The following is an 11983-nucleotide window of genomic DNA, read 5'->3' on the forward strand; positions in this document are numbered from 1 at the left end:
AGATAGTCTTGTACATGGATACAGACAGCGTTGTGTTAGTAAAAATCGGTCTTGTACATGGATACAGACAGCTTTTTGTTAGTAAAAAAGATCAGGGAAAATCTGAACAAAATCGAATCCATCAAAACCGGATCCAGCCCAAGATCTGGAATTTTTTGGATCCGATCGGGTGCCGGTTCTAGCTAGGATCTGGCGGATCTGGTAGTCCGATAGCCGGATCCGACCATCACTAATTATTATTATTGTTTATGTTTGTGGTTGCTATGTTGTGAATCATTCTAGTAAAAAGTCAATACATATTATTTTAATTATTTCTTAAATAGTTAACACTGTGATTTTGCCGTAAACAGTTTTAATAATCGATCATAGGTTTTTTAACCATTCAAACTAAAGTAAATCATAGCGACAATCAAATTTCACTCTAGATTATATATAGTATTTTATGAAAACTGTACTTGAATTACATTTTTACAATTTGAGTTTTTTTCTGGATTTATGATTTGAAATTCCTGGATTTTAACAATGCTAATAAAATACTATGAACAGTGATTGAGGTTTACTGTGGTGGTTAGATTATGGTTTGTTATTTTTATCTAGGCCTTTGTAGATGGTAAACCTTTTGGCAAAAATTTTGTTAATCTTCTTTTATAACAGTCATTTAGAATGTGTGTGTTATGAAGGTGCGCAAGCTAGGACGAGATCTGGGATTGCCTACAGAGATGGTAATGAGACATCCGTTCCCTGGTCCAGGCCTCGCCATCAGGGTATTGTGTGGTGAAGAACCTTACATGGAACGGGACTTTGCGGAAACACAAGTTGTTGTTAAAATCATAGCAGACTACGATCTTATGGTGCAAAAGGTAAGAACTAGGGTTGTATTGATTCTCAAAACCACTGGTTCTTGTACATAGGTATCAGTAACGAGAATCGATTGTCAAGAGTCAATGCCGTTACAGTTACCCGACATGCTTATAAAGATCGCATGATTGAAAAATCCATGCTTCCGCGATTGCGGATGACTACGATAACGTTTCTGTGACTGTGGGAGAGGATGATGATAGTTACACATCCACAGAATATGATCAGAATTTGCTGTGTTCACGGAAGACGTTGATATTGTCCACGCGACTGGGCAATTGTTCATGATTTGGGCGGGATCGTGGAAAACAATAATGTTCCTGTGACCCCAAGCAGGGGTTGGTGTAGTATCTTACCAACTATAGTATCAAATCCTACCAGTTACATTTTAGTAAATTAACAAAAATTTCAATTAGTATCTGGAATTAATAAATTTTGGCATCAATAACTCCAAATAAGAACTTCTATTTTATCCAGTTAATTCTTTTGATTGCCGGACTATAGAGTTTCAGCTTTGCTATACAGTAAAGTTTGTTACCACTACCGGTACGGAAAATTTTGCAATTAATTAGGACAGATGGTGTGGATAATAAAATTGCTCACATTATTAAACTCTAAAATGGATTAGCCTATAAAATAACCCATTGACATAAAAAAATGTTTAAGAGAACAGTAAGCTTACCTTAAAGGGAAAGAGTCTATTCTGATACAGGAAACACAAAACCCACTACGTGATGGTCAGGCAGTTATTAACCATACTTTTTTTTCAGTTCAATACTTTCAATACATTTTTAGCGAATTTCCCATATAGGGAATAAGCTATTACCGTAGTACTCATGGTAAGACCTGGACGCGGGACCGATTTTTTTTTCGTTTTGAGGTCACTAGAGGCCAAAAACACCATCCGTTCAAATTCATATATATATACACTTGAGTCCCGCTAATCCGAACACGGTTAATCCGAACGTCCGCTTAATCCAAACACGTTCCCGATATTAATTTTAATAAATTTGCACTATATAAAATACAATGGGAAAGGTAAAACATCTTGAAATAAAGTATAAACAGAGTAATCAATTAAGGAATACAATGGTTTGTTTATTACGTAAAGTTTAAATTTACAAATCGTAATAAAAAACAAATAAAACAAAGAATTATTTTGTAAGAAATATTGCACATACCGTACTGAAAAATTAACTTTGGTTAGGCCTACTTGTTATTGGACATGAAGTCCCGCATTGTCATTTGCTGCAGTTTAGTAAGTCTGTTTTTTGCCGCGTAGTTCCGCCATTTTCTCATGAACATCACATCTGCAGGCGTGGCAGTAGACTGTTGTTCTAAGTAGCGAAGGGCAAGGTCAAGCGCTGCAGCTGCCTCATTGTGTGTCACTTTCTCCTCTCCTCCCCCGCCCCCTGGCTCGTCATCACTACCCTCCCCCTCGTCTCCCTGAACATGATCTTGCGTCACTGCTGCTACGATGTCATCGTCAGTCAGAGTCTCTGCACTAGTACCGTCTGCCGCCATCCATTCATCCACGTCCTCTTCCTCCGCGTTTTCACAACCGGGAATGTTTCGAATCATTGGTAATAAGTTAACTGGGTCATTTTCGGTAGGGGTTTCTTCAAAATCTAACGATTTCCACAACTTTTTCCACGATTTTCTTATCGCCCCAGTTGTCATATTTTCCCAAGATTCAGCTGCCCAATACACAACATCCTTTACGTTCATTTGTTTAATTTTTTGAACCAAGGGAATTGTATCATCTTCAATTAGGGACTTTAAAAAGTGTTTGCGATACTTAAGCTTCAGAGCCTGCAAAACCCCCTGGTCCATTGGTTGCAATAATGGCGTCACATTTGGAGGTAAAAAGGCTGCCTTTATTTCGCCACATGTTAGTTCGTCGACATCTGGGTGGGACGGTGCATTATCTAGCAAAAGAATAGCACGTGGGGGAATGTCATTTTCTTGGCTAAACCGTTTAACAGATGGTACGAATTGGTCATGGAACCATTCTTTAAACAGTTTCCCGTCCATCCAGCCTCTCTTCTGGTTCCTGTAATACACTGGAAGTGACTTCATGTTTATATGCTTGAAGGCTCGAGGCTTAGCAGCTTTGCCTATCATCATAAGAGGAAGCTTATGGTTACCAGCAGCATTGGAACAAGCCATAATGGTTACTCGGTCCTTACACATTTTAAAACCAGGAGCACGACTTTCTGATTTAGAGGCCAAGCTTTTAGTTGGCAGTGCTCTAAAATTTAGGCCGGTTTCGTCAGCGTTATATATCTGTTGGGGGGAATAATTTCCTTCGCTTATTAAATTGTCAAATGAAGCAAGGTATTCCTGCGCTGCAGCCTGATCTGAGGAAAGTTGTTCACCGGTGACAGTTAGCTGCCGAATACCATGACGTTTTTTCCACCGGTCAAACCAACCGGTGCTGGCTGTGAAGGAACTGTCGCCATTTAACAGATTGTTCAACTGAATTGCCTTTTCTTGAACGATAGGTCCACTTAAAGGGGTTCCCCTTTCCCTTTCTTGCGAGAACCACAGAAAAAGCGCTTCGTCAACTTTATCATACTGCGACTGTCGCGCCGTTTGCCGATTTTCAAGGGTTACCTCTGAAGACGTTGTGCAATATTGTTGAAGTTTCGCACGGTTTTTTTTCCAGTCGCAAATTGTAGCTTTGCCAACGTTCAGCTCTTTCGCTAGTTTAGTCACACTTTCACCATTATCCAAACGTTTTAAAGTTTCCAGCTTATCTTTAAGAGTCAAAGTGTTATGTTTACGTTTGTTAGACATTGCACTTATCACACTAAAAACCCGTACACACGCAAATCCACAGGTGACTGACCGCACTACGTAAACAAAAGCAGACTAGATCAAGGTGTTGTTGTGTTGCGATTCTGACAATTAAGCTAGGTGTATTGGTGAGGGGAGGGGGGCAGAACGGGGCAGACGTGTAGGCTACTGTGTACAGTCTCGGTAAGCAGTGCGTGCAGACGTACAGTCCGCACGCATTATCGTCACATCATACACGTCTGCCCACCCGTTCATATCGCTCTACGCTAGTTGATTGTTGACACGCTAGATATTGCACAACTGATGCGCTTATTTAAGTTTAACTGTTGTTTTTTTAATTTTGTTGTAGTAAATGGACTATTAAAATTGGTTTTTGTGTATTGCTCGTTCATATTACGACACTACGACCCCTTAAAATTGCTTCCATCTTGATTATCTACGTTATTTCGGCTAATCCGAACAATCAGCTAATCCGAACGGGGTTCGGTCCCAATTAGTTCGGATTAGCCGGACTGCACTGTATATATATTTTTTTTATATATATGGGTTTTTTATATAATGGGTTTTTCCCATTTTTGACCCTAAAAACCTAAAATTTTAGAATTTCTTTCCCAACCATTTTGTAGAGCTTAAAAAAAGAAATAATTTAGTATATTGAAGCATTGTTGTATGTCTAACGGTCACGGAGAAAATTTAAAAAAATGCAAATTTAAAATCCCCATGTTATTCTTATGGAGAAAATGAAAACTGTTGTAGTTAACTTGTTTATGGATATATGTTGATCAAATTTGGCAAACTTATTTATTTCATCCTATACTATTGACGTTTGGTCATAAAACACTGTTTACCTTCCCCGTAGCAGCAAACCTAAGCACTCGTTATAGCCTATCTAATATTATTTGAATTGGGAATAAATATGTCTTATTTTTTATGGAAGTATTTTAGTAAATATGTAATCAGACAAGTTGAAATTCGCTTAGTCTGCAGGTTTGCTGCGGTGGGGGTATTTTATTCATATCATGATTACCAGCCCAAAACACAGTTTTGGCTATTGCCGGTAATATTGGCAATAGGTCAGTGGAAGCGTGTCGCAACTCCACTAGTAACCTGCATAACCTTGCAGTTTACTTGGGTTTTGTTGAGTGTCACAAAGTATTGGGTATATCGATTGCTACATCTTGTTCGGTTGTTTTGGTCATGGCATGGAATGTGTAGCCTATTGTTCTGCTGACAAGAGGTGTTATAATTCCGTGTGACGTGTAGGACCGTCAAGCCTAATCTATCTTTCCCTCCCCCTGCGGGTGTCCGTGGGGGTGGGCATTTTCGCTTTCCAAATCTCTTTTATGAAGACCACTTTTTTAAATACACTTTCAATTGATAGTAACTCATTACAAATAATTTTGTTCTTTAAACATAATAAATCAAGTGTTACATTCTCAACTAGGCTTGTTCATTGAATTGTCTACCCTTACTGTGAGTGGTCGTTACAACTATACACAAACTAACAGAAAACCACAATTAGCATCTAAATCCGATTAGCACCCGATCCTGAAATTATTTTTTGAAATAGTGCAAGTTGCTTTTTACTTGATTTTAAATGTTTACCCTCTAACAAAATAAATGTACCATAACCTAAAATGAACTTATTGAAATGTCATCCGTGTGTTTTGATGTTACAGAAACACGCTTTGCTGAACAGAGTAGAGAGTGCCACAAGTGAAGACGATCGAGCAGAGCTGAAGAGAGTATCAAGCAGACAACACCTGGCAGCCACACTACTGCCCATCCGCAGTGTCGGAGTGCAGGTAGTTGACAAACTCAATAAATAAGTATGAACATTCCAAGGTATTGTCTCTCCTGCCAGGAGACAACACTGTACATTGAGGGATCAAATATTGTCACACAACTCCTGTTTGTGGCAGAGCTTAGTAGGGGACGCCTACCTAAAATGAATGGTGGACATCTCTGGTGGGAGTTGATGGGATAGGGTGAATTATTTGTTGGTCGAACTTAAAATTACGCATTTTGTAACATTTTGTCCATCCTGTGTGTTTTTGTATCTAAAACTTGTTTTAAAATAAGACATCAAGGAAAACAAATATAAAAAAATAAGAATTTATGTTCATTAACCCTCCGAGTGTTATTTGTCGCTGCAGCGACACATAACACACTTTGTGTAGTGTTTTGTGTCGCTGCAGCGACTCAGAAACACTGTTTCGGCGAAGGCTCTATGACTGACAAAATCGGATTGAACTGGATCGAGTTAGGTATCGTTTTATTTGACAGATTCAGAGCTTTCTCCCAAGGTCTGTCTCTAAGCGCTATTCATTTTAGTTCCGAAAATATTGTAGCAGACAGCTGATGTGCGTATTTGTAAACAGCTTGGTTAAGATCGGACCGATGACTGATGTGTTTTATTACGTTTATCATTGTTTTAGTGTTAAAAATCAAAAGTAGTGATATACGTGGTGCATTATAAGAAGATTTAAGTGATTTTGAAGGGCTGGTTGATGATCCTGAAGAAGTAGGTAGTGATATTGATGTAAATTATCAGCCAGATTCCTAGCTATGGTTAGGCTATGCATTCTTAGCTAAACGCTATGTACTGAAATCTGTTTTTTGCCCATAACTTATTTATTTGCAAATATACATCCTGATATTATTATATATTTGTATTCCTCATAAAATTTAGAACAAAGTGGCTATTTTCAAATATTTATAGGCCTATAATTTATACAATTTCATTGAGCGCAAACTTATTATTTTTTTTTTGAAAATTTTCCAAAATATTTTTTTTACCTAAAAATTTTTTTTTAAACAAATGTTCCTTATGTTCTATGTATAATATTGAAGCCCATGATTTTCCAAACAAAATGGTATATAGAACACTATAATTAACATTGTTTTCAAGCTTCTCAGATCCGTTTTAATAAAACCTTGCAAATGAGCAAAAAATAGGCAGACATTAAGGCCAAAACAAGGGACACTCAGAGGGTTAGAGGCCTGTGCGTCAGACTTTTTTAATTGGGGTCGGGTATGCTACGGTCTGTTTGTACCTTTTAATAAAATCAATTAAATCTCCTTTAATTAGTCATATTACAATAAACTAAGTCATTTTAGATTTTGTAATTTGTATAAAATAAACTGAACCAATGGACTTGCATTGTGCAGGGTGACAGGAGAAGTTATAGCTATGTGGTTGGACTGTCCTGTGATAAGAAGGAGCCCAACTGGGAGGATCTGTTGTTCCTGGCACGACTCATACCTCGGGTCTGCCACAATGTCAACAGGGTCTGCTACATCTGGGGCGACCTGGTCAGGGATCAGATCACCGACATCACGCCCACCTACCTCACCTCGCTGGTGCTCAGTACTGCGCGGCAGGTTGACCACGCCGCCACACAGGTTTTGTTGGCAATTACATTTCATTACTACCCCTGTAGCAACAACCTAAGTACTCATTGAAATTAATATTTTTTGAATAGGAAATAAATCTGACAATTGTAAGGGAATATTTTAGTGGAAATCTAGCAAGGTGCAGCGGGGTATATTTTATTATTAGAAATTGTTAAATTAGAATATGATGCAAACACACCAGGTTGTGCGAGGGTTGGCGAGTACTCAACTTTTGAGTAATTCCTTAACCTCTGCCAAATACTCCATCTCAAGTTGAGTAGTAACTACTACTCAAATATTTGAGTCGAGTTGTTATAAAAACATTGCATAGCCTATCCATTCAAGTTATTACTGAGAAATTGCCTATCCATACAAGTTACTACTGAGACATTGCATATCCATACATGTTATTACTGAGACATTGTTATCTATACCAGTTATTACTGAGATATTGCCTATCCATACAAGATATTACTGCGACATTGTTATCTATACAAGTTATTACTGAGATATTGCCTATCCATACAAGTTACTACTGAGACATTGCATATCCATACATGTTATTACTGAGACATTGTTATCTATACCAGTTATTACTGAGATATTGCCTATCCATACAAGTTATTACTGCGACATTGTTATCTATACAAGTTATTACTGAGATATTGCCTATCCATACAAGTTACTACTGAGACATTGCATATCCATACATGTTATTACTGAGACATTGTTATCTATACCAGTTATTACTGAGATATTGCCTATCCATACAAGATATTACTGCAACACTGTCCATACAAGTTATTACTGAGACATTGCCTATCCATACAAGTTATTACTGCGACATTGTTATCTATACAAGTTATTACTGAGATATTGCCTATCCATACAAGTTATTACTGCGACACTGTCCATATAAGTTATTACTGAGACATTGCCTATCCATACAAGTTATAACATATGCCCTAACTTTGTTACTTTATGAAATATTTAACTGTCCTGGGACATTTTTCCTCTCTTTATACTAAGTTGATAAGTAAGCTACTTATGGATCCTTGTTGTATTTCTTTGTGGTGATTCACAGGTCCTGGTGGCCACAAACACACAACACCTGGTGAGCCAGATGCCTGTCGTGTTGATCCCTATCCACTTCGATCGAGACGCTGTGACAAGAGGTCCTTCATGTCAGAGGTCTGTGGTGCTCAGGCCGTTCAAGACCCAGGACTTCATGACTGGCTCACCTGCTCTCCCCGGAAAGGATCTGCCCGTTGAAGTAAGTAACACAGTACAAGTTCACTGTTCGGTCAACATTTATTTTTATTTTGTTTTCAGTCTAACCTTCTTTGTCTATTCTTGGCAAAATATCTCAACCATATTGCCCGTTCGGATATGATTTTTTTTGTGACGTTCGTAAATATGTTACTTTCGGTGACTTCCGTGACCCTTCACTAAAATCCTGGACTTTTTGGGGACTTCCGTGACTGGACACCATATATATAATACACACACAACATATAATAACACAACAGTATATACAGGGTGTTTTTTTAAAAACTTGCATCTTTATTTATGTAAAAACCGCAATAGATAGAAATATGCAGTTTGCGGGAATCATCTATTGACGTAGGGGGACCAATTGTTTTGAATTCAACGTTACATTCACATTCCCCCCCTTTCCCCCCCTGCCCCCAACTTAATTTTTTTAAATAGCAAGGTACCCCTTGTGACATATCAAATAAAAGAGCATGAAAAAAGAAAATTTTTGATGAAAAAAAATTGAAAATCGGTTCATAAATTTGTAAGATATTTCCCCCCTCACCCCCCTGGAACTTAATTTTTTTTTATAGCAAAGTACCCCTTGTGACATATCAAATGAAAGAGCATGAAAAAAGAAAAATTTTGGCGAAATTAATTTTTCATTTGATATGTCACAAGGGCGGGTACCTTGCTATTAAAAAACAAGTTATGGATAGGGGAAAAGGGAGGTGATTATCTCACAAATTCATGAGCCGATTTTAATTTTTTTTTCACCAAAAATTTTCTTTTTTCATGCTCTTTCATTTGATATGTCACAAGGGGTACTTTGCTATTAAAAAAAATTAAGTTCCGGGGGGGGTGAGGGGGGAAATATCTCACAAATTTATGAACCGATTTTCAATTTTTTTTCATCAAAAATTTTCTTTTTTCATGCTCTTTTATTTGATATGTCACAAGGGGTACCTTGCTATTTAAAAAAATTAGGTTGGGGGCAGGGGGGGGAAAGGGGGGGAATGTGAATGTAACGTTGAATTCAAAACAATTGGTCCCCCTACGTCAATAGATGATTCCCGCAAACTGCATATTTCTATCTATTGCGGTTTTTACATAAATAAAGATTCAAGTTTTTAAAAAAACACCCTGTATAATACATGTCTACTTTGAGTGACTTTGAACTTTTTTTAAATGCCTGAGCCAAGCTGAATAATGAAAAGCTCAACCAAAAAGCTCGAAGGTTCGAGCACTCGCACACCCCTAATTCTACATATAATCTTCTCTGAGCTCTCCCCAATTTGGAAAATTTCCCCAAATATTATTACTGCTTTTCTGTTGTCTCGGATTGCATCTGCTAATTTGTACTTATGTCAGCTAGATGAATGTAACCGTCAACTGTTGTAATTTCAACAAGATGTTCTCAAAAGTGTGTGCAAGGCATATCAAGAGTGTTGATATGACTGATTTCTAAACCCCTCAGTACTACTGACGTTTGATGTTAACTGTCTACTGTTGTTATAGGTTGTCAACAAGATGTTCTCAGAAGTGTCTAGTGTGCAAGGCATATCAAGAGTGTTGATATGACTGATTTCTAAACCCCTCAGTACTACTGACGTTTGATGTTAACTGTCTACTGTTGTTATAGGTTGTCAACAAGATGTTCTCAGAAGTGTCTAGTGTGCAAGGCATATCAAGAGTGTTGTATGACCTGACGTCTAAACCCCCCGGTACCACAGAGTGGGAATGATGTCCGTATACACACGATGACGTGTGAACCTGTGTGCTAGCATTCCAGAGACTGACTGTACACAATAACTCAACAGTAGACCTCCGTGGTACAAACTTATTTTGTATATTTAAAAAAAATTATATTGCATATTTCTTTTGATTCGGTTGTTTTAGAAAGATTGTCTTTTTCACGCTAATTTATTTTTTAATTTTAAAAATATTTTAACATATGATGCTTGCAGTTATTTTATTGTTTTATTACCAAATGAGATTTTTTGTTTGAAGCCTATCAGAAATATAGTGTAGAGAGGGTAAGGAGGAAATGTTTTCGGACTTTATATATGTATTTTTTTATACTGTCACTAACAGTTATTAAACATGAGCTGTCGTGTATTTTAAGGACAACTCATGTGTCATGAGATGGTTCTGTTTTGAAAACATTACTGTTTTAAATGTAAATTATGAATAATATAAATAGTTATTAGAAACACCATGTTGTTTTTCTTTGTGATTGTCTTTTCCTGTGACTCCAGAGAGTTATTTTTAAAATTAGAAATTGTGTACCTTATAAATATAAGTAATGAATATATTTATAACTACTTATTTCTAAACTGCATGATAATTTTATTATAAGAATAATGTACTTATTGATTAAAGTTTTGATCATTTTCACAGTTACTTTTATTAGTTACTGTACCCATAAATCTTGTATATTAAAACATGAGAGGGTTTGAGGTTTTTTTTTATTTAAAGACTAGCAGAGTGCCCTTCGTACGGGTTTGGCATATAAGTATAAAATGCTTATTGCAGTTATACTCAAGTTAAGCGTTTGCAATGGGGGAGGACCAGTTTGATAAAATTTATTATTATTATTATTTTTTTAGGGCGACGGCAATTGAGCCGCGTTCAATCTTGGTGACGCAAACCATAGTCAGGCCCCACCTCCCAGTCAAGTGTCTCGACTCATCGCAGCTACCCAGTCACCCTCTCTAGTGGCGTAGCAGTACACGTAGCCATATGAGAGCGTTCACACAAGCGGTCGGTCGCCACGCTGCAGCTCGCATACTTCCCTTCGCTCTCATTGTGCGCCAGTGATGAATCCCAGTGTCTTTGATATCGATATTTTCATCTAGTCTGGACTTGTCGCTCGTGTGAACCGGTGTTGATTGATTGATTCTGTAGGGGCGGACCTTGTCCTGTTGCACGTCAGCCACTGATGGGCTTTTTGAGAGTCCGTCAAACCTGAGTTGCTTAATGAACTCCAGCATCCTGTCTATGAGCTCCTCCTGAGGAAGGTGTCTGCCCCTTGTCATTGCACCAAGAGTACTGTCCCTTACCTTATTCAGAGCTGTGAAGTCGTAGAGTAGGTGATCAGCAGTCTCCTCTGATTGCCCACATTTCCTACACACAGTGTAACCATTGTGCATCCTCAAGCGATGCAGCTGCAATTTCAGGAAGCCATGTCCAGTGACCATTCCTGTGATCTGTCTGAGTTGCCTCCTGTCTGAACGTAGAGCATTGGAGGCGACCGTCTGGGAAGGGGAGAAGAGGATGAGCTTACTTACCCTATGGTGCTGAAGCCTAACCCATCTTTTCCTGTGTTCCTCCTGAGCCCATGACATGACTGAGTGACATGCATGCCCACGAGAGATTCCACAGAACCGGTGTATCGCCGGGTCGCGAAAAATGCTAGTCAATGCAAGTCAGCTAGATAAGTCGCTCGTGTGAACTGTGCCTTAGTCACTAACAAAGCTACACAAGGCATTTTACTTCAAGCTAAAGCACGGGTCACACTAGGCTGGCATCAGCGGCGAATTGAAAGAAGCCGCTACTGTCAGCTTAATGTGACCACAAAATTCAAAAACAACGGCGACTAGAGGTCACGTGACCACTCGCACTCGCTGACGCCAGCGAGCAGCGTAGTCTGACCACCTCTGGAAGCGTGCCAGCG

At 38.3% G+C, this 11983-nt stretch overlaps 1 protein-coding gene across 1 annotated transcript in view; it reads left to right on the top strand.

Annotated features, from left to right (window-relative positions):
- Positions 1-10522, top strand: part of LOC128988882 (GMP synthase [glutamine-hydrolyzing]) — a 30441-nt gene extending 19919 nt beyond the window's left edge. Inside the window, exons 11-15 of the mRNA XM_054410627.1 lie at positions 681-860; positions 5337-5462; positions 6829-7062; positions 8138-8326; positions 9950-10522. Of these exons, the coding sequence (XP_054266602.1) occupies positions 681-860; positions 5337-5462; positions 6829-7062; positions 8138-8326; positions 9950-10051 (831 nt within the window). The 3' untranslated portion in view covers positions 10052-10522. The remainder of the gene's footprint in view (positions 1-680; positions 861-5336; positions 5463-6828; positions 7063-8137; positions 8327-9949) is intronic.
- Positions 10523-11983: the final 1461 nt, after the last annotated feature.

Source organism: Macrosteles quadrilineatus, unplaced genomic scaffold (assembly GCF_028750875.1).
Source record: "Macrosteles quadrilineatus isolate MER2022 unplaced genomic scaffold, UCM_ALF_1.0 Scaffold_3__2_contigs__length_128488019, whole genome shotgun sequence".
NCBI lineage: Eukaryota > Metazoa > Arthropoda > Insecta > Hemiptera > Cicadellidae > Macrosteles > Macrosteles quadrilineatus.